The sequence below is a fragment of the Corvus hawaiiensis genome, chromosome 3 (genome assembly GCF_020740725.1).
Source record: "Corvus hawaiiensis isolate bCorHaw1 chromosome 3, bCorHaw1.pri.cur, whole genome shotgun sequence".
NCBI classification, from domain to species: domain Eukaryota; kingdom Metazoa; phylum Chordata; class Aves; order Passeriformes; family Corvidae; genus Corvus; species Corvus hawaiiensis.
The window spans coordinates 75,224,427-75,252,064 of record NC_063215.1 but is presented as its reverse complement, the minus strand read 5'-3'; the positions used below and the strand labels follow the sequence as shown (position 1 = coordinate 75,252,064).

The following is a 27,638-nucleotide window of genomic DNA, read 5'->3' as shown; positions in this document are numbered from 1 at the left end:
AATTTCCATCAAAATAAACTGCATGTGTGTCTATGGCAGCAGACTCCGTCATTAAAATGTCATGTTGGATTGGTAGGTGAAAGGATCAGTCCCATCTCTCTCCATCAATGCAGTGATCTCCTCCCAGAGCTCTCGTGTCCATCACTCTCTTAAAAAAATGAAAACTGAAGTTTTGGCCATTAGGAGGGAGGGTCCTGGCAGTGTGCATCAGCCAGCTGTGATGGGAGCCTGTTTTTGGCACAAAGCATGCAAGAGTTGGGAGACATTGTCTTTGCTGCAACCCACGGACAGAGAGGGCTCTGTGGGTTTCTTCAGTCTCTGGACTGTTCCCATGAGTTCTTTTACTGGGAGCCCATTCTGATAAACTTCTCTTTCTGTCCTGGGCTTCGGAGCAGTCCTTGTAGCTGTTGTGTTTCACAGAAAAGAAGCAGCAAATTGAAGACATTTGAGTGTCCATGGACACTTTCATAGAAGCTGGGTGCTGAGGTGAATTCTACATCACCTGGATGGACACCTCCATCCTTCCAAAAAATCAAAAGTGTATTTCAATGTCCCTATACAAAGAACCTGTCAACATATTTGAAGTGGCTTTTTTCAGTCTTAACCATTGTGTGAGAAGATCAACACAGGGCATCCCTATTTTTTTGTTTCATGAGAACAGCATATAAAACAGACAACATTTGTGAAGAAGAGTCTGTGGTTTTCTACATGCCATCCCAGCAAACTGGATTCATGATGTTCAAGCTGGTCACTCACTACCAGCAAGAAAAGTCATGCCTTCCCATCACGGTACTCTGAAGACACAGGGTGACAAAGATAGATTAAAATGATACCCTGGCCTACAGAGCTCTGATTTCTGGTGACCAGTGAGATGAAAGGAAGCCAGTGCAATGCTCAACTGACAGGCTACATCGGCAGAGATTGCAACTAAAAAAAAAAAAATCCATTTGTATATCAACTTAGTAATTTTTTAATATCATCAATAAGACACTTGACATTTTTGAAAGTAGAAATGCAACTTAAATCTCAGCCTTCAAAATACACTGGGCTTTCCTGTTTACTTAAAGATGCACAGAAGATGGATTCTTTTCTCTGGATTTGCCTGTATACATTATATAGAACTTTAAAGTTTTAATGAAGCCATTGCAATTTAAAAAAAACTGAATAGGATGTAAGATTAATCTTTTAAATACCTACACAATCCAGCTTTTATAATTTTCCATGTTGTGCTATAGTCCTTGAGAATCATCAGAAGGCCATTAATCTTCCTTTTTTAAAGACAGAAACATTCAGTGTTATAAAATTTGTTAAATCTGTAGCACTAACAGATCTTCAGACCAACCTAAACTGAAAGTTTGCATCAAAAAATGCAAATAATATGCCCCCCCCCCCCCTAGTTCCATACGATCAGTCCACAGAACCCGATTACTGTTCATTTTGAAAGCACTGCTGTGAAAGGGTAGGCTTGATAGCTGCTATTGCTGTTGACAAGGGAGTGAAGGACTGTCGTCCTAATGAGTACAGTAACCAGCACAGCAGTATGCCAAATCACAAATAATAAACCCTGATCAGAGATTTCAAACATTCCTGTAACATCAGACAGACCATTCTGACTGCTGCACAACCAGGGACATCAGCTGCTGTATGAAATCCTTAGATTACTCCAGGGATACTTCTGAGTCATGTTTAACTAACCCGGTCACGGCACGGGTGTTTTCACTTGCCTCGTTTTTCTTGTGCCACGATATTGCTTTTAAATCAGCGGCAATTTTGGAAGAATGGTTACTTCACATAAGAAACCAAACCATGCACTGGAGGCGCTGAGCCCCACACCCTGAAGAGAGCTGGACAGGCAGGAGCGCGTGTATGTCCCACGGCCAGTGCCAAGCCTGCACGGAGCCCAAGCCGGGTGGTAGGGCCTGCCAAGTGCCAGGTGTCCCACAGCCCTGTGCTCCAGCACCTTCCCCACTTTCCTTCAAGGGCTGCCCCGGCGCTGGAGCTCTGTGTCCTACTAGGGGGCAGCGACACGAGAGCCCCCCCTGCTCACGCTGTCCTCCGTGACGAGCTGTGTGGCCCCGGCCACGCTGTCGGGGCTCGGACCCACCGGGTTAACACCTCGGCGCCTTTCTCCTCCCAGTCCGCGGGAGCCCTTCACCCTCTCCCCGCACGGCGGGCGGTACTGAGGGACCCGCAGGCACCGAGGCCAGCGCTCCTGCCTCCGCCTGTGCCGCTCCAGCACCGCGGCAGGGAACAGCTCCGGTAGGGATCGGGGGCCGGGAGCTGGAGCGCTGGTGGGGGCAAGGACCCCCCTCCCGGCGTCGGAAGGCAGCGGCAGCCCCACGGCAGCCGGCGCTGTGATTTTAAATGGGCGGAGCGGCGGCGAGCGGCGGGGCGGGCGGTGGGCGGCCCGCGCTGGCTCGCGGCGCCCATATAACCCCACCTCCCGAGCGCGGAGTGCCGCGGCAATTGGCTGGATGTGGTACTTGGAGATGTTGAGCTGGCTCCTTCCCCCCATGTCCCTGCACACACACAGGGGCGGGTGGTGCGGGCGGGAGCGGGAGGCAGGGCTCAGCCCCGGTGGCGGCGGCGGCGGGGCTTCCCCTCCTCGCTGCCTGCCCGCTGCCGTGCCCGAGCCGCTCCTGCTGCTGGGCTGCTGCCTGCGGCCGCAGGACCCGGCCGAGCCGGGCGGAGGGGAGCGCGGGCGGCTGCTGGCGGCGGCGGAGATGATGGCGGAGGGCGGCGGCGGGCCGGCGCGCAGGAAGGCACTATCGCTGCTGGAGGCGGCCCGATCCCGCTATGAGAGCCTGCAGATCTCCGACGACGTCTTCGGGGAGTCGGGCCAGGACAGCAGTGGGAACCCCTTCTACAGCACCTCGGCCGACTCCCGCTCCGCCGCCTCTTCCCAGGACGAGGAGGACGACGAGGAAGACGAGGGGCGCCCGGGGGTGCCGAGCCCGCGGGGCAGGGCGGCCCGGCGCCGCGCTCCCCGGGCGGCGGCCACCCCGGCGGAGCGGCGGCGGCAGCGGCAGGTCTGCGGCGGCAGCGCCGTCCCAGGCGGCCCCGGCCCTATGGAGGAGGAGGAGGAGGAAGCGGAGAAGGGGGGCTGGACCCGGTCGCTGCGAGACGTCCCACCCCCTCATTTCAAGGATGGCAGCGGTACGAGGAGAGCGGGCTGCCGGGGCCGGGGGCGGCGGGTTCGGGCGGCCGTGGGGATGCCGGCGGGGGTGCCCGGAGCGCGGCCCCCACGCTCGGGTCGCGGCGCAGCCACGAGAGGGAAACCCCTACACGGGCTCAGTTGCCGCTTGGGCTGCTGCCCGGCGCCGGGCCTCACGGGCGGGGGCACGGCAGGTGCCTCTTGGCAGGCCCCTTCCCGGGAGCGGCCCGGCTGTCTGGCCGCAGGTGCCCAGGGCCGGGCGCGCCGGTGCCGGAGAGCCCGGCCGCGGCGGTGAGCGGGAGGGCGAGGAGAGGCCGCGTGTGCTTAGTCACAGGCATCCCCTCCCCAGCGGGGAGCAAGGTTCCCCATGGAATGAGGACAGGCGCTGCCCCGAACAGGGTGGGTGCCTAGGCCCCCGCCGTGGCTCCGCTCCGGTGTGCGGCTGGCTCCTCGTCCCCACTCATAGGTGGGGAAAGCCGCTGGTCAGGGCACTGCGGGTCACCTGCCCTGCGCTGTGCAGTAGGGCTCTGGGATTGGGACTGGGATTCCCCCTGGCTGCAAGGATTCCTGTGCAGCCGTCCCTAAACTTAACCCTCCTTGTGTGGCTTTTGGCCAGAGCGCATACGAAGAGAGTGGTGAAATGACACAGCGCGACCTACAGCAGCAGTGCGCTGCACGGAGATCTCCGCGGAATGGCTTGTGTAGCAAGTTGCACCATTGGTTTGCCGAGGGAGCCATTATAACATATATCTGCAGGCCTCGACAGCCAAGTTGACTGTGTAGCAGATCAGCAAGGCATTGCAAAAAAAGATTAATGGTTATGAAAAGCTGGGATGTGAAATTCAACATGTGCATCTCAGACTAGGATGGGATGATTGCTGTCAATTGAGTGGGCAGTTTGCCTGTCCTAAGGTTGCTTCTCTTTGCTTTTTTTCGGTAGTGTTTAATTCCTTCATTTGGCTGCTAAAAGTAAATGGCCAAGAATGCTGCTGCACTCGGTGTAGTGTGCTGAAATTTGTGCAGTGGGGCAGGCAGAAACCTATCTGAGGAAGCAGCTTGGGATGGTTGGGGAGGAAGGTGGAGCTAGCACTGAAGCCCAGAGAAAGTTCAGTTCTGCTTCTGACGAATGTCCAGATAGAAGCTGTGTTTGCTTCTAGAAATATCTGAACCTTGTAAAATGTTTAAAAATCGCTGTTATGTGCCTCTATAAAGAACTCTTGAGTTTTATTGAAGGTTCTTATTCATAAACATATCTAAGATGACATTCTGGACTATAAGCTTCATGATGTGATGGTATTTCAGCATTGGTTCTCGTCTAATTTCTCTGCCTTTGATAGCTTATTTCATCATATCATTACTTTATAGTAATACCCTTTTTAATACAGAACTGGGATTAGTGCTTTAATACTGGTTTGGAAAGGAATTGAGTTGATGAACTGTTAATTCATATTTCCTTTGATATAAAGGAGTCTGATTAATGGTTGACAGGGACAATGCAGATGTCTCTTGAGGAAGGTGTATGGATATTGCTGTGAATATTTCCTTCCACTAATAGATGCAGAAGAGGATACTTCTGCCCTTTCATTCTGTTGATTGTGATGATGATGATAGATGCTGCATGCTCTTCATAGAATGGTAATTTGGTTTGGCTAAGTTCAGGTAATGTAGTGATTTGATATGTGGGAAACATTTACCATCTGTGATATTTTTATTTTTGACTACTCAAATTCCAAGCTATGGAAACTACTGCATTGTATATAACTAAGCTCTTATAAATCTAGTTTGTAGATTGACTGACTTTAGGCAGGTATCATCATCGAGTCATGCTAAACATACTTGTGCTGGCACCATTGTTGCTTCATGGGACAGCATTCTGACCCAAAAGTTTGTATCTATACCTGCTGAGGAAGAGGTCTTCACTGAGCTCCCTTGCAGTGACAGCTTGTCTTTCACTCCCTTATGGAGTACAGCAAGAAATACAGGGTTAGACAGAGCACTAAGAAAACTGTATTCTTGGTTCAACTGTATTGGATGTAAGATCCTTTCTCTCTAGGTTCGGAGATTAAAAGGAGTAGGTTTACATGACACTGAGATAAAAATTACCTTTGGTTAGCACCAAAACTTCAGAGTGTGGCATTTTGGTCAAAATCTCAAGGTTTGGTTAGGGGCAGGTACTTGACATCATCTGATGTCAGAAGACAAATGTCTCATGAGACTTCAGTCTCATTGATGCTGGAGATAAATTCTTGAATCAGACTAGGATCAAACCTACTGTCAAGCTCTTTGGTTTGGGAGACTGCTCCTTCATGAAAGGGATTGTGTGGAGGAGGAAAAGGTTTGAGTTAGTTAATGAGAATGAGGTAGAGCTCCCAAGAGGAAGAATAAAGAGCCACTTATAAAGCTTGTGGTCTTTTTAACTACAAGTAGAAAATACTATTGCTTCCCTTTTTTCTTTTGAATAAATTACTTATTACTACTTTTCCCTTCCCAGCCTCAATATTGACCTTACGTCTTTAAAAAGTATTGTACCCATCCCTAGAATTAATCTTGAGCACAGACAGGCTGATACTTCATCCCAGAAATACACTCAAGACCCAGATGTGCTGGGGGCTGCTGGCAGTGTGTTAGATGGTTGAGTATGTCCTCAGTCTGCAGTCAGTCACCGCATGTATGCCTGGTGATGCCTGCCTTGCTTGTGTGGCAGGTTCTGACAAACTGGGAAAGGTCTGGCTTGACTTATGTGTGAGGAGATAAGTGCATTGCTATGCAACGTGGTGCTGTTTGTGTCCCAGATTTTTGTTTTCTGCCCCTTCTTCAGGGATCTCCAGTTCCTGTTGTTCCTGTTCCATATAATAAAAATAGTGGGTGCTTAGATTCCCTGGGGGAAAAAAAAGCCAACGTTAATAGCTTTAGCTGACTTCCTTTGTTGAAATCCAAAATAGCTGTTAACTTTAACATAGAGGTTAGAACAGATGGCTTGCTGGCACTTTGTGTTACTTCCTGTTAAACTATTTTGCAAATCACTCTTTTAGTTGGTGAGAAAATTCCCAACCATATGATTTGATACCCTCATTTATAAACTGGTAACTTGTGGCACTGTGTAGTTCTAATTAAATCAGGTTGAGGAAACAAGTGTCTGCCACAAATATTAAAGCAGTAATGTAAGTTCTGAGGTACTGGGATGTGAGTAATGGATAGGAGGTCTTGGGGAAGTTGCTGAAATGCCTTTGCTTCACGAAGAGCACCTGGCTACAGCAGGTCCATGGGTAGGTCAACATCTGTGTTTAAAAGGATGATGTCATCCATGGTCAAATGCTGGTCAAAAGCTTTTTGACCTAGTTGTAGAGTGTGGAAAGAATAAGAGAACAAATTGCTGCTAGGATAGGGAAAGAATAATTGAAAAGGAGAGAGAGAGCAAGCAACTACTATTACAAGCCAGTATGTGCCAGTAACTCAACATAAGCCCTTCATTTTTGGTTGCTCCTGCCTCAGACTTGATTGATGTGCTCTTCCTTTCTTTAGGAGTGGGGTGGCTCTGAATGGTGCTTTCCCTTGTTAGCTCAGTAATGTAGCCAGCAACTGTTCTGTGATATATTGAGGCACTATTGCTTCTGCTCTTGGTTCTTTTGGGGTCTTTGGAGGTGCGAATATCCTGGTATTGCTGCAGCTTGATGTTCCTGATTTGGGGTAGCTGGCATTTTCTTCCTAGGATCCAATGCGTCCTATATCAGTGTAGTTCAGCAACCAGAAAATTTGACCTCAGATGTAAGAGCACTTCTTACTGTTAGGATGCTATGTTATGGTTATGTTTTAGGGTGGCAGCAATAGCAGGGAAATGTAAGCAAAAGTTGATGCTGAAGTCTTCAAAGATATGGGCAGTTAGTGCTACTGTTTTCTTCATTTTCTAAGGACAAAATATTAAGAATGTTCCTTGCTGAAAGAGCATAGCAGGTCCTCTTTGAGTTGCATTTAGACAGTGAAAATATCTTTTATGGATTTCCAGAGTGTTTCTCTGAAACACTTAATGTGCCGTAAGTTGCCATCTTTGAAGAACATGCTGCTGTATAACAGCATGCTCTCAGGAAGAAGCTGCTAGGACCATGTTTAGCAATCTTGTTGCCTTGAAGAAGTTTAAGCAAATATTTAAAGTAATTTTTAGTATTTTCTGTTCCCAAGAGTGTGGACAGGCAGATGGGAAGGCAGCATTCCAGCAGCAGGGAGTCTGGAAGAAGAGCTCTTGGGTCAGGCTGGGCCATAAAAGAGGGCCATATGCATGCTACCACCTAACAGTGCAGGAGCTCTTGGGTCAAGTTCAATAATAGAATCTGAAGACTTTAGGCTTACTAGATTGATGTCAATATTTAAAGATGCTAGAGTAACAAAAGTATGAAAGCTACTTAGTCACTTATGTCAGATTCTGCTTCAGAAATATCTGGCCCAAATTTTCTGGCTGTAAGTGGATAAAGTGATGTTGATATGATTTGTTCTTATTTATGTCATCAGAGAACTTAGCTGCTTTTGACTTTCATAACCATGGACAATATTGGGAAAAATGTGTATTTATATAATCTGTTCTTGCATTCTAGGTAGAAATTACTTATAATGACAGTATCACAACACTTTCAGGAAGATATGATCAATACATCTCAAAGACGTACATTACTACTTTGCAAAGCCTTTATAGGATGACTTAAAGTCTTGAAGTTTTGCTAAATAAGTGAATTGTGCAAAGGCTTAGTATCTCATACATATTACAAAATCTAGATGTGCTTTTTCAGGAGGTTTTAATGGCTTTAGAGCACATTTTCCTGCTTCCATCGTCACTGAAGAGAACAAAGTGCATATGACAGCCTTATTGATTAAAAAATTTAGTGCACCTTAGCTATCTGTGTTCCCTTGCCTCTTTTGCCCATACCTCTGCCTTAAACATGCATTTGAGGAACAACCTAGTATTTAGATAGACTTTACAGGGGAAAAAAAACCACTGTTTTTTTTCTGCTTTTATAAAAAGAATCTGTTTTGGTCAGTACTCGAGACAAGTCTATAAGCACTGCAGATTAAGGTCTTCTCCATAGACTCTATCTAGCCTTTTACAGAGAAAAAGCATATTTGCTCCTAGATCTGTTACTGCATAAAATGAATCTTTTCTCCTTGCAGCTATTGATGGGGTCATTTAAAGTAGATCAGTTCCTACAGCTACTCATGTCCTTTAGTCAACATCTCAAAAACAGTACAGCAAACAGTTTCCATGTCTGCATACCTTTTAAGTCAGCCTAGAGAGGAAATCAGCCTCTCTGTTCAGTCTAATGAGGATGCTAATGGTGGAGTTGACTTGCAAACTCTGTATTGACTGCTAGGTCACAGGAGGTTGTCCTGGATGCCATAGACTTAAAAGAAACTGGAAATGCCTCTTAGATGTTCATGTTCATATAAGGGTTTTGCTTCCCTCCTGTGCTCAAGCTTCAGAATTTTTGGAGTAGATGGATTTAGCAGTTTGGAAATACGAGATATTTCCCAAAGGGAAGGTAATCATGGATATAGTTACACATCCTGACTAGAGGTCAGTGGGGTATAATCACTGAAATACCTCATTCTTTCAAGTACTGCCAAAAATTGGGCATGTTACTAGAAAACAGAACAGATGGACTCAAAAGGAATGCATGGCTAGAACAAATGCATGAGGATACTATCATTTGACGTCTTACTTTCTTGTAGCAAGCCATCGTTTCTAGGAGCTTATCCAAGCTCCCCCTTCATATTCTTTAAAGAACAGGATGTTAACCAGTCACCGGCCCTGGGTGAAAATGAATGAACTCATACCTGAGTAGGTCATTTAAAAATTAAGCCAGTTCCTTGATTGACAGACTGCAGGAAAACAGGCTGGGAAAGCTCCACAGCTGATTTTGTCTCCAAGTTACTCCTGGACTATCTTCTTATTTTCTATGAAAACAACTGGTATTCATGTAACATGGTAGAGAACATGCTTTTGATTCTGCTTTCTTGGATATCATGAGGGATTCACATGACCTGTATGAACAAACCACACATAGTGTTAAGGACAAAGAACAAAACCAAGCAACTTCTATTCAGCAAGCAATAAAAAGCTGTAACTATGCAGCTGCAAACTGGGCAAGTTGAAGTGTAGTTGATGAGGCACATTGTAAGGATGCCAAAATCATGTTGGAGAGGGATACACAGGAGACACAGAAGAAGAATACTGTGTATGTATCTGTATGGATGGGGGCAATTAGCTGTGTGTTGGACAGGAAGATTATTGGACTGACATAAAAGATACAGCAAGCCCATCAGTGGGCACAAATGAAGGTGTTATTTCTAGTGAAGAAAAAGCAGAAAAAGACCTAAAGCAGCTGCTGTTATAGCTGTGATTCATTTCTGATTACATATGGCAGGGAGGTGGGTGTGTATGAAAGATTAAATTCAAGCAAAAATGAGAATATCTTTTTTAGTTACAAAATTCACTGTTGTGGAAAGTCTGACTATCCAGTGCCTGTAGTCATCTCTGCTTTTTTTGGAAAGGTAGATGCTGGTTAACTTCTGAGTGGGGAGCACCTGTAGTTGTGCAGTGCTAGGGGTCAGCGTGTAGCTGTGGGCGTGGCTGTTCCCATTGATGTCATGGTACTGCCTGCTGCCAGATGCACCCTGTTGACAGAGGGCTTGGAAAATGGTAATCTTGTCAGTTCGTGCCCAGGGACACTGCTTGGAAGAGGCTACATGTATTGAAACTCATACATGTGTGCACTTACACATTCAGAATCATAGAATCATTAAGGTTGGAAAAGACATTTAAGATCATCAAGTCCAAATGTCAACCCAGCACCACCACAATGTTCATGACTAAGCCACGTTCTCAAGTGCCATATTCATAGGTGTTTTGAACACTAACAAGGATGGTGGCTCCACCGCTTCCCTGGGCCATCTATTCCAATGCTTTCAAACACTTTCGGTGAAAAAAAAATTTCTTATATCCAATCCAAACCTCCCCTGGCACTACTTGAGGCTGTTTCTTCTTGTCCTGTCACTTGTTACTTGAGAGAAGAAGCCAACCCTGTCAGGTAGTTGTAGAGAGCAGTACTGTCTGCCTTGAGCCTCCTTTTCTCCAGGCTAGACAACTCCAGCTCTCTCAGCTGCTCCTCATAAGACTTGTGCTCCAGGCACTTCACAGACTCCACTGTTCTTTTCTGGACTCCCTCCAGAACCTCGATGTCTTTCTTGTTGTCAGGAGCATAAAACTGAACACAGGATTTGAAGGGTGGCCTTGCCATTGCCAAGTACAATCACTGCCTTGGTCCTGCTTGCCACGCTATTGCTGATACAGGCTGGGATGCCACTGGACTTCTTGTCCACCCCTGCTCACACTGGCTTATGTTCAGCTGCTGTTGATCAGCACCCCTTTTCTTCTGGAGAAAGGATGCAGGATAGATTTCCAGCCACTCTGCCCCCAGCCTGTAGGACTGCATGGGGTTGTTGTGACCCAAGGGCAGGACCCAGCACTTGCTTTCATGAACCTCACACAGTTGGCCTCAGCCCATGGATCCAGCCTGTCCAGATCCCTCTGCAGAGCCTTCCTACCCTCCAGCAGAACAACACTCCCACCCTGCTTGGTGTCATCTGTGAATTTGCTGAGGGTGCACTCAATCTCCTCATCCAGGTTATCAGTGAAGATACTGAACAGGCCTGGCTCCAGTACTGAGTCCCAGGGAACACCATTCCCTGGCCCTGTCATTCAGCCAGGTTTCTCCCCAGCAAAGAGTACAGGCATCCACACCATTGGAAGACAATTTCTCCAGGAGAATGCAGTGGGAAACAGTTGTAAAGGATTTACTAAATCTAGGTAGATTACATCCAGAGCCTTTCTCTCATTCACTAAGCACATATCACCTCGTGATATGAGGAGATCAGGTTGGTCAAGCAGGACCTGCTTTTCGTAAATCCATGTGGCTTATGGCATTTGGAATATGGGGTCTAGTTTTACTTATTCTGCCCCAGTACAGGGTAAATAGATCAAGTGGACTACAACACAAGAGGTGGCCAGCCCTCCCCAGAGGGCAGGATGGCGGTTCATAAACCTTTTGCTGCAGCAGCCAACTGAAAATGAACCACCTTGGGTTTGGGGTAAGGGATTCCCAGGATGATCTTGAAAAATGTAAGATGCTCTTACATCTATCTCGCTCGATATGTTGCATTATGGATATAAATACATATGTGGATATAAATTCTTTTTTAGCCTTTCAAAGGGCTTCTAGCTTTCTGGACTGTATTCTTGAAAAGGATCACTAGATGAGAAGACCTTCTTAAACTGAACACTTTCTCATTTTTTGGCCATTATAGTTCTTCCTTACTCATAAACTTGTCCTTTTATGTAGTTAGTGGTTGTTTTGAGATGAAGAAAAATACAATGTTTGAAGGTTTATACATGGAGATCTACATTAGTTCTCTTTTGTCACTGACTCTGAGATGAAAAGAAATTACGCTGCAAGACTAGGAGTGCGGTTGAGTTATCTGTAGCTATTTTCATGGTGCTAACATTGTTGCAAGTAGTTTCAGTTCTTTCTTTTAAGGGTATGGCTTTAAGTGTATCACAAACCTGTCCCATTGGGAAAAGAGTGATGGGGTTTTAGAGTAAATGACATCTTAGTCTTTCCACTTGATGAGGTTGTAGTTGATGAATAAAGAATGACCTCTCAAAAAAGGCCTTTCTTCATCTGCTTCTGTACTACAGGGTAATGACTCACACTTAAAATGACATCAGAGATGGTCTAAGAGATTGTCCAATCTCTACAGCAGCCCCCTGCCATTGGGCCCCTGGGGGTCTGTCAAAGCAGGGCTTGGCAGCCAGGGCTGTCCTGCCACCCCAGCCAGGAGAGTTGCAGCCGAGGACCCTGAGGCAGCCCTGGGCACTGGGGGGACAGGCTGAGGCTGGGTCAGGATGTGGGCGTGTGGGTGGGCCCGTGGCAGGACAGGGCTGTGCCAAGCTGGAGCCTGGCCCTGCTGGGTTGGGGGCTGATGGCTCTGGGTGGCTGATGTGGAGCCCTGGGCCAGGAGGGTCAGGCATGGTGGTGATCGTGGGGCACTGGCAGCAGCTCCTTGAAACAAGCTCCTTGGCAAAAGCCATGACTTTCTGTAATGGCTCTTCCACAAAAAAGTGTTCAGAAGGAATTTGTCAGTGCTCAGCTGAACCATTGTTTCAGCCCACTTCCCAATAGCTGTGGTTCTCTGCACCCTATCCCTACAGCCCAGGCTGTTGGTAGACAGCCCTCCTGTCAGCCATGGAGAGCCTGGCTGCTGCCACAGAGTGACTGGGAGGTAGTGCTGTCTTGTCATTACCTTTGTTTCATGGGTGCCCTGCAAGTTCTTTTGGTTCAGATTACCTTCAGTGTATATGTCTTGTGTATGAAACAAACCCTGTGGGGGTTTTGGTGCACAGAGCAGTTGTGTGAAGTTAGGAGTTAGCTGGTCCTTGTGGAGGCCCACCATGGTCACTGTGTTCCATGACAGACTTACTGCCTTGTTTTCTGCAGTGAATTGGAGGCAAGCGATGGAGATTGGAACCATCTCCACAGTACTGGCTCTGAGTTTCACTTTGTGCTTTGTGTTACACTACATCTGTTGCAACAAATCTTACAGACATTAAAATATGTAGCAGGGTGAAGCAGACAGATGCAGAAATATCTGATTGGATAAATATCATCTAATCCCCAAGGTATTCTCACTAAAATTGTCATTAGTGAAAATGCCTGTTTGTCTCCATTTGAATTGGATAGGTCTGGCCCAGCATCTCCAAAAATGTGTAGCATAAAGATCTGTCAAAAGCTTAAATGTTCTGATGGGACATTTTTACTTTTATTTTTATTTAATTTCATTTAATTTTATTTTTTATTTTTAATTTAATAAGAACTTGAAAGCGCATTCCTGAATGGAGCTGGACTTCTTGAATTTGTTTATTAAACCTTTAGATAATGTGAAGTTGGGAGTGATTCCATGTACACTGAAGAGCAAGCTGAGAATTTCCAAGGTTCTTGATAGCCTGAAATAGTCTGGTGCAGGGAACACAATGGCATGGTGCAAGAGGGAAAAGCTTAGTGTGAAGGCAGCACTGACTAACAGCAGAAGTGGAAAATGGAAGAACTGTCTGGGTGGAAAAGGAACTGGTGGTTGAAGCTGAACACCAGACAAGTGCGACTCAGTGTCATACTGTTGTGAAAAGGCAAACATCCAAACAGAGTGTACAAGACTTGAAATGAGACCGTTTTGCCACTTAGGAGAGAGAGTCTGGGTTGCCAGCCCAGGTGAGAAGCACGTAATTAAATATGAAGATAAAGGACAGAACCGGAAAATCTACTAACTTGGCTGCCTTTTAGTATTCCGGTTTTAAGCCAAAGGGCCATATGGGTAAGTAAAAGAGCTATTGTAGGAAAGGGAATTATCTGCCTTACCTGCTCTGAAAACTAAATATGAGGAATAATGGGTATAAATTGATGGATAATTTAATCAGACATGATAGAAACTCTCAGACAGTGCAGTGGTGCAGAAGACAAATGTGTCACTGAAAACCTAAGAACAAGTGTCATTAACCTGTTACATCTGTTGTAACAGACTGACACCCAGTATGTGTGCTGAATGGGGATAGAGGCCTTGGACTGAAGGACTTCCTGAGGTTCCTTCCAGCACTCTTTTCCTTTGTTTTAGATTGGTTAAGATAAAGTAGCAAGCTGCTTAGTGGCAAGTTAAATGTTGGAGTGTTATGCAAAGGACTTGCTACTTTCATCTCCCATGTCAACTTTTGGAGCAGGGAGAAGGCAGTGCAGCTTGTGGGAAAGAGCTGTGTGCTCTTAGAAGGCTGCCTGATCTGTTAAGGTGAAACTCCCTCCTTCCCTTTGTCCCGGAAAGTGGCCCAGGCACACTTGATGGTTACTTAGGGTGTTGTTTCCACGCTCACTTCTATGGTAATGAGTTGTGTCCATGAATCTTGTATCTCTACTCAAATGACTTACTCTGAGACTCCTTTATGTTCAAAGCACTAATCTGCTTATGTTAGGGACATCTGATATGACACTACCCAAATACTTGTGAGATTAGTGGTGCTACACTCTGGAGGCAGTGCATCATCCAGTGGTGCCTGGGTTTGTACTTGCCTTTGTTCATGACACTTTTTGAGGTATAAAGAGCTTCCTTGCAACTGAATCCCAACACAATGCTCTGTAGGTGTTAAGGATGGATACATGGAGGAAGATGAGCGCAGGTCTGGAAGAGGCCCAGCTAAGTCATAGTGCAGACACTTGCAATAACTGATAATCATGTAACAAGTGTCCTGGCAAGAAAGAACAACAGAATGTCTACTCCATGATTTTTCAGTTTGTGGACTGGGTATCAGAAGGTTGTTTTTTCACTTTTTTTGTGAGCATTGCAATATTGTTTCATCTTCAAAGACTACTTTTTGGCACTTAGGTTTTCTTTTTTCCTGATATTTACCTCAAGTATATTTAAAGAGATTTGCTGTTTAGTTTTCTTGTGTTTTTTTCTCTTGCTCTTTTTTCCCTCTTTTTTCTTTTTCTGTCTTTTTTTTTTCCTGCTAGGCTAAAAATAAGAAAGTGTCATATTTCTTCACAATCTTTCCTTGCAAGAATACACCCCTACTTCTAGTAGTAGTTCTCTGCCTTTTCCAGTGTAGGATCAACTCTTTGTTGACAAATTGCACAGGTGTCCAAGTAAGGTCTTACAGTTCCTTGTTCAACGGTACTAATGCATCACTATCTCCACTAAAGATAACCTGCTTTATGCTACCCAAAAAATGACTGTTCTAGAAGTCAGTTGTGTATCACTTTTCTGCAGAATAAGAGATTGTGTCTGATAATTAGAGAAAAAACTTTCAATATGGGTTTTTGAGATTTATTTTGGCCAATAAATTCAGATACTATCTAGTGGGATGATCAGCCCAGTATTTTCTGATAGTGTTTTGAGCATAAAATTGGTTCTAGTTTGATGTCCTGGTAAAAAACAAAATAATGTCTTTCCCAAAGTCACCTCCCTTCATCCAGACAATTTCTTTCTCAGTCAAGGATCTGGGTAAGGAGGACACGTTAATACTCTTACTTATCTGTGCTGCTGCCAATTAACAAGTATCTAGCTTGAAACAGAACAGATAAATTCAACTTTCCTGTAAGTAACATCTTAGAAGCTTACCCACTGAAAATGATTTTAAGGTGACCTGTCTATGATACAAATGTCTGCATTTGTCTTGATGTCTTTAATTAGTCTTTCCTTCAAAATCTATTCAGTGTTTAATGAGTATTGGGATCAGAGCAACAAGCTAAAGTCGCCAAGGCTCTTACTTCTTTTTGGCAGTCTTTGTTTTCCCAGCTTAACATCTTACCTTGAACTTGGATTCACTTAGGTTCTTCCTATGGGGCTCCTATTTGAGTATTTGAAGATTAGAAACAAAAATATGTACTAAATGGCAAGATTCAAAATTTTTTGTCTTTGTCACAGGTATTGCAGTTTCTGGTGTCCTGTCCTCAGACTCTTGAAACTTACTCTGCTATAAACCTCATTAATTGCCTTGAGAATGAAGCCAAAATCCTTGCCCTAACAGCTGAAACACGCCTAGGTTGTCATGAATCTCTGTGTCATGAAAATTGCTCTGGCTTCACTTCCTCCTTCTTCCCCTTCATCCCCCTTTTATTTTACTGAAGAGCATTTTCGATCTTTCTATACAAGACATGGCTGTTTTGGGTTAAGTGTGAGTACACACACTTCTGTGGGTGTGAGTACAGCCAGCAGTATCAGGACCGATAATCCCACTAGACTCAGGTAAATTCAAAATACATTGAAGGATGTTAAGTTCAAATAGTAGTGCAGGCACCTAACTGCTTTCTGGGACAGATGGTGGGTGTAAAGTATTCAGCTATGGATATTTTTGAATCGGTACCGTCAAAGTACCAATTGAATATAAAATGGTTCTAGAAGTATGAAATGGACTTGACACTGTTAATGCTGTTGTTGAGATTGTACCAGTTTGCAACTCTCTTTTCTCTTTTTTTTTTTTTTTTTTTTTTTTTTTTGGCTGCTGGCTATCTCTCCCTGAATCAATAAAAGAAGCTAAGTGAACATCAGTTTTTTTCTAAAAGCAGCCATTTGTATCATATGATGAAGCAGAAATGCTTGATAGCATTTTATGGACATATATTGCAGTAGAGTGAGCGAGGTGTTAAAATAAAACCCGTGCCTTTTCTTCAGGTCTTTTGCTGAAAGGTTGACTCAGAAGGGAGGGGTCTGAGTATTGACCTGGAGCAGCTTGACATAGAGCAGCGCACTGCCAATTGTTCGAAGGTCAGCTTTCTTCCTAAGATAAAAGGGCAGTGGAATTCTTTTTTTTTTTTAAGCTGAAATGGGCAGCTAAAGGGAGACTCCTTCAGCACAATACTTTAATCAGAAAAGGAACAAGAAATAAGTATAACAAAAGCTGCTCAAAACTTTACTTTCAAGCTTTCAGTTTCTACTGAATCCTTTTAATCTGTACTATAACCTCTTTCTAACCTGCCCTTCTGTGCTACAGCATTTAGTTTCTCTAATTGTATTTTGCTTCCTAGAATCTTTTCCTGTCATAAAAATGACGTTACTCTTATATCTTAATATTCCAATACTTCACATTTTAACATCTTGTTCTTAGTCATTATGAAACTTCCTTTTTTTTTATTCTCTGGGCTCTGCTGGATGCCATGGCTCCATTGTTCCTATTAAAATTGTAGGTAGTCAGGGGCGAGAGTTCATCAAATTTTGCTTCTTAGTAAGTCAGGCTTTGTGTGATTTTGCTCTGCTCCATGTGCCCAAGTCCATTCTTGTGGGAGGAGAAGGTAAAGGTCTTCCAGATACCGAATTCTCACCTAACTTACGGGAAGATAGCTGATAGGATGACAGCCTTTTGAATTGCCCTTGCTGAAAGATGGCTTGCTTGAGTACAATCCTTATTGTACAGCACATTTGCAGTGAGAAGAGCCTGTAGGCTCCAACAGCATCTCCTGCGATGAAAAAGCAGGTTGGTGTTGAGAAGTGAGGTCATATGAAACAAGTCTCTGCCTGTTCTTGCCTCACACAGTGTATCATAAAGGTAACAGCTGGTACTTCGAACATACCAAAATTATGGCCAGGTGCTCCTGACCACATTGCTCACCCAGCCTGGTGTAGCTGATGTTCCAGATCTGCCTTTGTGGGAGATACAAAATGTGAACTGTCACACCCACCACAACATCAAACGTAGCATTAAAAAGCTGGGAGGAATGCTGTATGCAGCTCAACAAAATTTGAGTTCAGATCTAATAGTGATGTTTATTTATGGGTTTGGTTATCCCATGATTATTCAATCTTTTTGGATGAAGGTTGCACTTCAGGAGTGTCAACTGCCCCCGCATGGAGTTTTGAATTAGCGTTTTATTTTGTCTGAGTTTTGAATGCATCTGTGCTCCTGCTGCCTAACAGAAGAGACCGGTGCAGTTCTACAGGCTAATGCACTGAGTAACAGGCCCAATTCTTTATAGCAAGGATTTAAGGAATAGTCTCCCTTCTCCCTCACCTGTATTGGCAGGAGTGGGAATTGCGTCTCCTGTCTGGTTCTTCCCTCACTTTGCGAAGTGTACCCTGTAGTCCCTCGTCTGCCAGACATTGGTTCTAGAGGCAGGAGGATGTGACCAAAATCAAGCAATAATTTCTATAAAGAAAGCAAAATATTATGGTTTTTATAAACAGTTTTGGTGTAGCTATTGCTTTTCTTTTCGTCTTTGAGACTAGCTGAACTCAATGTTCTGCATGCTCGTGGAGCTTAAATGCTTCCTAAAGAAAGGAGACACAAAGATTTCTTTTAAGTTTTGCTTTCTCTGACTACTGCTGTAGAGAGTCATTGTTAGTTGCCTTGTTTGTAATTTAGAAGAGGGAGGAGAAAGGAAGCAAGCTTTTAAACTGAAGTAAAAAAAAAAAGATTTTTTTCTAAGCAGAGTTTTAAGCACCTCATTTGCTGTGTCTTCAAGGACTGTGTACTATACTTGCCAATACTTACTGTTTTGCAGTTATTTTTGTGTTTTATTATGGACTGTGTCACTTGATATTGTAATACTTATACCACTAAGTCATTTGTTTGGAGCATTCCTAGGCTAGAAGAAATATGTTTAATCTCACTTCAAAAACATGCACATCAGTGTAGTGTTGCAGTGATACCTAAGAATAATTTAGTCACTGTAACTTAAGGTTAAGTATCTGCCTCAAATGCTTTCTGCTGGGCTGGAGCTGAAAAGACCCTAGAAGAGGTTACTGTTGTCAAACTGTAGCCTCGAAAATTTCTTAAAAGAGATCCCTTTTGAAGTTTATTGAAAGTACAACCTGTTTGCTTCATATCCTGACAACAACAGAAAGTTTGGTATCAGCTCTGAGTGGTAGGAACAACATGAAATCCCCTGATCAAAAGGAAAAATCCATGCTTCCTGAAGAACATGGTTTCCAATTTGCTTGCTAAGGTTTGCGAAGAGTGACCAAAATCTGTAGCGGTCATAAGGCCTAGGAGGGAGGACAAAGGGGCTGCAGGATAGACTGCAGAGAATTTTCACAGTCAAAAGACATTCCCCTTTTTTCCTACCACTGCACATATTGCAACCTCAGTCTTGCTTTTAGGATTAATAATTTGCGTGGCTGACTGCAAAATGAGTGTCTGCTCTGGAAACCTATTTCTGCTAGAGAAAAACACAAGGCTCTTACACGTCCTTTTGATTTGTGAGTGACACAAATTGAAATTCAAAGGGAAGTGTCAAGGGATGTAAATATAGGGCATTATTCTTTGAATCCAGAAATGCATGTAAGCATGTACATAGGTGGACTACTTTAATGATACATGACATATGACTTGAATGAGATGTATTTCTTTAGTGGCATGAAAAGTGTTATACCAATGCCGAAGGACCTCTCACTGATACCACCACTCCCCTGTTCTTACAAGAAGACAGTTTTCTAGGAGGACAAAGGGAAATGACTCCTTTTTATATTGGTATAAAACCTATGAGTAGATCTGCTGAAGCTTATAGGATTTGAGCACACATTCAGCTCTCTGCTAAAGAGAACATGAACTGTATCTGCTAGGCTGCTTTAGTCCTGAATGCAGTTACTGGAGAACTCGAGGGCAGTGTTCCCCAATCATTTTTGATCATTCACCCCTATCAGTAGAAGCTTTTTCAACAGAAAATCTCAATCCATGTATATTTATTTATAGATTATATATTTGCACTTCTGTACTAATATACTATGTACATTATAAAGCATACACAAAACCATAATTAAAACCAGGATGAGATAAAGACAAAACTAACACTATTTAATTTTTTTACTTTGTTAACAATACAGAAAAATGTTTTCTTCCAGCACCCCAGTAGATTGTCTTGTGCAGCACCCCATGTTGGAAAGCGCTGTGCTAAGTTCATGTATGACTAAGCAGATGGTGCCTGGATCTCGGCAAGGTGGACTGTGGTCATTTGTGTCCAGCCAAACTGCTTCAGTCCAGGCCCAGAAAGAGAATTTTTGTAAAGTGGTTTGAATCTCCCTGCCAGGGATGCTACCAGACCCAGATGTAGCTGTGATGAAAAGCCTGCTTTCTCTGTATTCTCTCTCCTCCCCAAATAAATAACACTCTGATTTGCCTAGTAGGCTCGGGGTTTTGATCACACCAGAGTAATAATCTGAAGGCTTCCCCACGCCCCTCCCAGCAAAACATCAATGGGGGTTATAGCATTTCAGGCCTAGTAGAATTTGGACCTTAAGGGCGGCATGTAATAAATTCTTGATATGGAAGGTAGACTGCTACCTATTCAGGGCCATTCACAGTGAGCAGGAAAGGAGCTCCATCAACGATGATGGAAGAAGCTGATGGAGTTTCACAGTAGGTCTTTTACTTTTCTTAATTTTATTTTATGAGGCAGCCAACATAAAGAATGAATGGAAATAAATGTTGTTTAAATGAGAGCTCTGTGAACATAGCAACAAATGGCTGAGGAACTGGAAGGGCCATGTAAAGGAGCAAATCCATCTATAATGTAAAACCAGCTTTAGCAGTTAGGTCCAGAAAGCATAGGAAGTGGGAGGCTCCCTGTGGAGATGTATGTTCTTCTATATTTGCCTTACTTTTTCTGCTCACAGAGCCAAGAGAGCAGTGCAAGACAGCAGTGAAAACTGGAGGCTCTCAGATACCCCTTTCCGTGGGGGATTCCATACTCAAAGAGTGCTTAAAAACCAAATCAGAAAATGAAAGAAGTTTTGGAAACAGATAAGCATACTTGATACTGGAGCTGCAATGCTGTTACCCTGACTGGAGCAGCACCATGTGCTGATTTCTCCCAGAAAGCAAGTTGACACTAGGATTTCTGATGGATGAACTCTGGCTGAGGCATCATCTCAGTAAGGGCATGAAGGAAGATCTCAGCTTTCTATAAAACACGTTGGTAAAGAGGCAGAGATGCTTGGATGTCAGTAACAATGAAAGGAAAAAGAATTTTGCCTTGTGAGAACAGTGACTTGCTTAAATAACTCTCAGTTGTTATGTAACTGGAGACTGTAAGACATCTAGAGAATTGAATTTTCCTTGTAGAAAACGTTGTGGTACTGGATAAACACCAGTGTACCTCACACAGATGTTGGGCACTTCCTTGCCAATGGGGAGTGTCCAAGGCAAGAAAGCAACTTGTAAGAGCATCTCTATGTGAATTGTTACACATCTGCTGTGTAATTCAGTTGATTTTGATGGCCTGGCTGACTGGGCTGTACGGAAGGTTCCATTTCTGCCTTTTGCACACTTACAGAAATGTGTATGTCTCCTTACTGGTGTTTTGATTTTAAGCCCATAGATTTGAATCCATACTTTAAGATTTTGAATGCCTCTTCCATTATGTTGATAATGATTGAGGAAGGTGTAGGTGTGGCATGCTCATACCTGTAGATTGTACGAAAAGAGCAGGGAATACAAGTTCCAACACTTTCATGTAACATTACACTGTCTTCAAAATGAAAGAGAAGAGCAGCAGACCTCCCTCCCCAGTGGTTATGGCATTTGATCTGTATTTACCTGCTAATTAGGTATTCCTTGACAAAAGGAGAAAGTGTGACTGTAGATGCCAATACTGTGTTAATTCACATGAGTCAGTGCTTGGGAGCAAGGGAGAGAAGTGGAACAGGACCCAGAGGGGGTTGGAACATCTAATTTTGCTTTTTGAACAGCCACAGGCTGGCCAAGCATAGGTGCAGATCTTTATTCTGTGACTTACAGCTGAATACCATACAGATGGACACACTGCTAACCAGTGCTGGCCCAGCTGCTTGTGCTATCTGACAGCTATTCCTTGTCTCAGAACATGTGACCTTGGAAACAGCAGTTGTAGACTTGAAAAATTCATACTAACATATGCCTCATCTCATCACTTCAGTGAATTGCCAGTGGAATGGGAAACTGAGGTATGACACTGTCTCAAATACGCAGGAGGAAGGGTGGGGAAAGTAGCAGAAAAGTGGACCCTAGGGAAGGTTGAGGTCAGATAAGAGTGAGCAGTTGGGGAAGGCTGAGAATTTGCAGAATGGAGCAAAGGAGAGCTGGCCATAGGTCCTAGTGACAGCCTGAGACATGATACACCAGAAAAACTGATGATATGGTTAGCTGGAGATAGTAGAGCGTATCAGTCACAGAGTCAAATATTCAGGGAGGCTGACTTTCAGTTCCTGAACTCAGGAAATAATTGCTATAGCTTGATGGGCAGACAGTTTGGAAGGGAAGTACCACTTCTCTCTGAGCAGCAGTCAAAAACCACAAGCCCTTCTTTAAATGAAAACTTTTCCGGTTACTTGTCACCAAGTAAATACACTCCATCATATTAAATTGTAAGCCAGCCTGATATGAAAACAGCAGCTTACATATTTTCACTTTAAGAAAATTAGTCTGAAAGTATGTAAGAGCATGCAGGACAGGACATGGGGCTAGGGTTTACACAGCAAAAAAAACCATAATGGAAACTTCCATATTACTAGGTTAGTAAAACTTTACCTTAAGCATGCAAATTGACTTTGCCTAGGGGCTCTGATCGGTCATTGGCTTTTGTTCCAGGCAGATTTTTTCAAATTGTGAAGGATTTTGCTCTGGTATAGTCATCTAAAGATCTGTTCTGAACCCTGCTGTGAAGACTGCATGCTTCTATAAGAAGAAGGCTATAGCTAGCAAATGTGAAGCTCCAGTCACTGAGGTCTCCAGCTATAAATGTCCTAATCTGTGGTTACAGAGTGGGAAGCTGTTACTTCTGTTACGATAATGCCCAGAAGCTTCTGTAGAAATCCGTAATGTGAAGTGCTTGACACTTTGCAAACAGAAGGACACGCTTTGCAGTAGTTATTCCCGTGTTCCTAATTTAAATTTACCCTGCAGGTGCATCTTGTATCATTATACCTGCAGATTCAAAAAACTGGTGTTTGAGTGTGGGATTTTTTATACCAGAGAGATTTATTTGCTTTGTCTTCCACTCCACTACTTAGTATGACCCAGATTTCATCACCAACAACCTTTTTTTTTTTTTTTTAATGTGAACACACCATGAACTTCTTTGACAATCTCTGCTGTTTGAAATCTCTGTTGCTGCTAGGTCCATCATGAGAAATACAAGCTACTTTCTCCTTTTATAATCTAAAGTATGTTCTTAGAGTGATTCATTCTTATGAGATCTTTCATCTTTTACTGTTTCGTATGTTGGCAGTCCCCAAGAAGCCTGGACAAGTTGACCTCTAAGTGTAGCTGTGATCTGGTGTTCTGGGTGGCTACTAGGAAGCAATGCCTGTCTGGTGACCTCCAGTCTTTTCTCTGCCTGATCTCAAAATACAGCACACTAAGCCTGTGTTTGAAGAGGTGGACACTGGCTCCAGAGTGACAAAGCATCTCACCTGAAAGGCTGTGGGGGAAAAGTACACAATGCTTTTCTCTGCAAACCTAGTTCCGTGGGTTGGTTCCTGCTCCGCACAGCACGGCGTGGGCTGTGGTCGGAGCTGGCTGCCCGGAGCCAAGCAGTTCCGCAGGCTGCGCGCAGGAGCTGAGCAGAGGTTGCGGGAGTGGTGCTGTGTTGCTGAGGGACTGCTGCTGAGGGTGAGCGGTGCTGTGCCACTGAGGATCCCACTCGGACTTTATGCACTGTTTAGCTCCGAGTTGTGTTTCTGGCTTGCTCTCTGCAGATGCAACTCCCTGAAAACTTTCCCCTGGGGTACAGTGGCTTGTAAATACATTTGTGTCACCCTGAAGTTAACACAGGCAGTACAAGTAATAAATCCCATATTTTTCACAAGTGACTGTCTTTTTTTTTCCACTCTTGATTGTTGAAGAAGTGTACTGACTTCTTAAAACTGGCAAGTTGTGGGTTTATAAGAGTTATTAGGAAGCCTAAGCACTTGCAATGCTGTGGAGTGTGTCATGTATCCTGCATGTGGTAAGAGGATTAGGGATGTTGATGTACATGGTGTATAGAAGTCATTTATTGAACTTTCCAGCTGCTTGCCTGTTTTGAGTTGAGATGTTCAGACAGCCTGCAGCACTGGTCACTTCTTAGGGCAGGCAGAACAAGGATGGAAAAAGCCAGTCTAACAACAGGGGCAGGACTAGAAGAGCAAAAAGAAACAAAAAGCACACAAAGTGATACTGTGCATGTGTAAAGGAGTCCTGACCCTAGTAAGGATTGAAAATACATGACCTCCACTTTGCATCTTAGGTGTCCTAAGAAAACATTAAGACTTTCATCTGCCTCTAAGCCTAATGCACCAGCAGAGAACATGTGGCTTGTCCCAAGATTTTTAAGGGTATTGGGGAGGAACATGGAGAATATAAAGTGAAGGAATTACAAGTTTAAAAGCAGGTGTGTAAGTGCAGATGCAATATGGAGTGATGAGAGCTCCTTTGCCTCCTAGTCTGCGGTGACGACAGTAGAGAAAAGTTTTCTTACTGGGCAGTTGATGAAAGTCACCTACAAATGCAAGTGCACACTTTTCTACAGAGAGCAGTAAAATCCAAGGAAGGCTGGTACAACCTAAAACAGGTTTGAAAAAGCCTGAGTATTGTCCCCCTGCAGCTCCTGTCACCAGCCTCTTTGGCAGATTCCAGTTTTTGAGCTCTTCTAGCAGAGCTGCAGCATCACCCTGCTCATCACCCTCTCCCAAGTGGGTGCTGCAGTAGGTGCTTACTTCTGTTTGTGAGAAGTAGCACTGAATACTTTGGGGACTATGTGCTTACCCTAACAACTACTCTCTGTCTTCTCCAGGAAGAGCTTGTTGCTGCTGGGAAGCAATTGCAGAGACCAGTACTGTAGCTACCTTAGCTCATGTGGGATGGAGATGAATCATTAGGAAGTTCTGTACTGAAATTAATGTTAGCATGTGATAAGGTTATCTCTAATGCTTTAGTGAACTGTCTGGATTTCTGGTTGCTATATTCTTTTTTTTATTCTTTTTTTTCCTTTTTTTTTTTTTTGATAACTAATATTTGAACAAACCTGAAAGCCATTTCTTTGTGAGACTTGCTCAAAAACTGGAGGTTCATTTTTAAATGGCTTGTGTGTGTTGTGTGTAAATGGCAGGAGTTGATGTGAAGGCTTTCAGCATCTCATTAGTTGGGTCATTTGCTTATTGACTTCTATTTACAAAAGATAAAGTAAATATTCTGATGGTTTGCTTGGAAAACATAACAGGCTGTTTTTTCCTCCTTCAAACACAAAAGCCCTACCTTTCAAGGCAGGGTTCTCACATCCAATATTGCTGATGCTTATACAGGTGGATTTTTATTTCAAATTTCTGGAAAGGAGCAAGTTGCATGTGGGCAGTGGTATTTGTGAACAGTGTGCACTAGAACAGACCAGGAGCCTGGGACAGAAAGATGGGGTGGTGGGATTGCACCTGCAAGAGTTGCCTGTGCAGAGGAGGGGTCCCCGCATGGAACCATCCCAAAGCAGTCTTTTGGGATAGAGTTATGTAGGTCACCCTGCTGGTAATGGAAGTTGTGCTGACATAAAACTATCCATGCTGCTTTGTACAGTTATTTCATAAATGTGCACAGCTGTGCCTACAGACAGATGTGTAGCTACTATGTGATCTACTAAAAGCTGTATTACAGATAGTGTATGAAGTCAGCATATCGATGGTTGTCTCTAATCTGCTAGATATGCCCAGTGTCATCTGGGCTGCCAGGAGCAGTGCAGTAAAATGCTAATAGAAAACTACAGTGGCAAAAGAGTGCAATGGACTATTGCCATGGAAGCTGCTGCAGCAGGAATTCCCCTGAGGAGGAGTATATGCAGTCCCACAGCTAAATAATGTGCAAAGAATTATGTAAACTGACACAATATGGTACTGCTTCAGCATTGACTCTTCTGCTTTAAGGTCTTTGGCTTTTGGAAATTATTTTAACCATGAGACCTTGTACCAGTGTTTTGGGAGGTTCTTTTGGGTGTTGGGAAAATGGTGATTGGCAGGTTGCAAGATCTCACCACAGAAATTAAGTGTATAATTAAAGGTGTCAACATCAGCTGCAGTGGGCTTTTTATTCTTTGTACTTGTCACAGCTTGAAAACTTTGTAGCTTTAAAACATGGTGGCAAACACAAAGAAATACTCTCTTAATTAAACAATTTTTTGCCATGGCTTAAATCTACAGCAAGGCACACTTCCATGGAAGACTGCCACAACATGTCTGGCATGTTCTCATTTTCAGACCAGTGCTGTTGGTGGTACAACATACATTTAGTCAATGGGAAAGGTGTAAGACCTGCACGATTGGTCTCTTGAAAATGCCCTGAAATTTAATTGTTCTTCTACAGTGTCTTATCACACAAGGTAATTTACTGAGTGACAGTCAAAATTATTTACCCTTGGTATCCCAGTCTCGATGCCCCACTGAAGTTCTTCACCTTTTCCAGGCTGAACTGCCAGCACACAGTATGGAGGAGGAATGGACAGGGTGCCTTGGTTATCACCCCGGTCTTTGCAAGGTCAGTCACCATCACATCAGGGGAGGAGACTGTCTTGTGTTTGGTGAAACAGGTGCATTACTTGTCCCTGACCTATGCCAGCTTGCCCTGCTACACTTAATGCTCAAGGGTTTTGCTATAATACTTAAAAAAACTGAATGAGAGTCTGGATCCAGTACACAGCATGGAAACAAGCTAAATTGCAGGAATTTCCTTAGTTTGCTAAATACTTCATTAATTTTACTGGTTAATTTAAATTTTACTATTTTATTTACTAAATAAGTTCTTTATTTAATTTATCATTAACTCAGTGCTGCTTGCTGTGGAGGCCAGGGACTCTTAGGACCAGAGTCAGCATGGAGCAGCTCTGTGCTGGTTTTCAGTCCACTTTCATTTGTCCTTGGATTGCTTCTAGACACAGTTCTTAGTGCTCTCTATGGATAGAAGTCAGACTGCAGTCTGTGGATCGCTTTATTGCTGACGCTCTGAAGAAAACAATCCTTTTTAATGCCGGGGAGGGAAGAGAAAGTGGCCTTTCACTGAAGCTGTTTGGAACAATTTTTTGACTACGGTTATTATGTGCAGGCGTGGAGGCATTGTCAAAGGCTTATTTATAAGGTTGGAAGAGTGCAGTCAAATCTTTGCTAAATAGCTTGGAATAAACTTACTGAAACTAAATGTAGAGCAGAAGTACGGCCACTTAGCGCCTGTGCAAGGGTATAAAGTAAGTTTCTGTGAAGGTGACCTTGCAAAAACTTACCCAGAAGCCTGGACTGCTGAGAGCGAGCCCTTATAGTCTAAGAAGAGACCATCTTTGGAAGGACTGTGTCCAGTTTCTTCTTTCTAAACCAAGAGTGTCTGCTTGGGAGTTGTTGACTTTTTTTAACTGCCTCCTCCTAGGCTGGCTCTCAGCTCCAAGCAATGCCACAGTATGGATCATGTTTTCATCATTTATGTTGAATTCTTCTGCAAGGCAGTCATTAAAGGAAACTAAGATTTGTTTACCAAAATAACAGATGCAGACATCTACTTGCCCAAAATACTGGTCAGAACCACAGCTGGTATAAATTAGGATGATGCCTTTGGCTTAGCAAAGGAGGCCTGTCACTGAAGCGTTGGTAGCTTTTTCTAATGAAGATGAATAAAAACATGCAGCATAATATCCTAAAGACCTGGATATTTGCTGCCCAATTCCTACAGGAGAGCGGTCTCTGAAATAAACTTCAGAAAAGAAGTGGTACGTGAACTTAGTTCAAGCTGTCTTGACAGGCTTGTCGTAAGGCCGTCAAACTCGCTATGGTTTGAGGATGGTCTGATGTACATTTCCAGGCCATTAAGAATAGAGCTGAAATGAAAACGGATATTCTGGCAAGCCAGATAAGCTCCAATGCTTCCAGAGGTTACATGAGGAAACTTAGTGTAAACAGAAATTCTGAAAAATCTCACTTGGGAAATATTAAA

The 27,638-nt window shown here is 43.7% G+C and overlaps 1 protein-coding gene across 1 annotated transcript in view; it reads left to right on the top strand.

Annotated features, from left to right (window-relative positions):
• Positions 1-2,402: 2,402 nt before the first annotated feature.
• The window catches only part of PGBD5 (piggyBac transposable element derived 5), a 73,498-nt gene continuing 48,262 nt past the window's right edge, over positions 2,403-27,638 (top strand). The window contains exon 1 of the mRNA XM_048296229.1: positions 2,403-3,156. Within this exon, the coding sequence (XP_048152186.1) occupies positions 2,475-3,156 (682 nt within the window). The 5' untranslated portion in view covers positions 2,403-2,474. The remainder of the gene's footprint in view (positions 3,157-27,638) is intronic.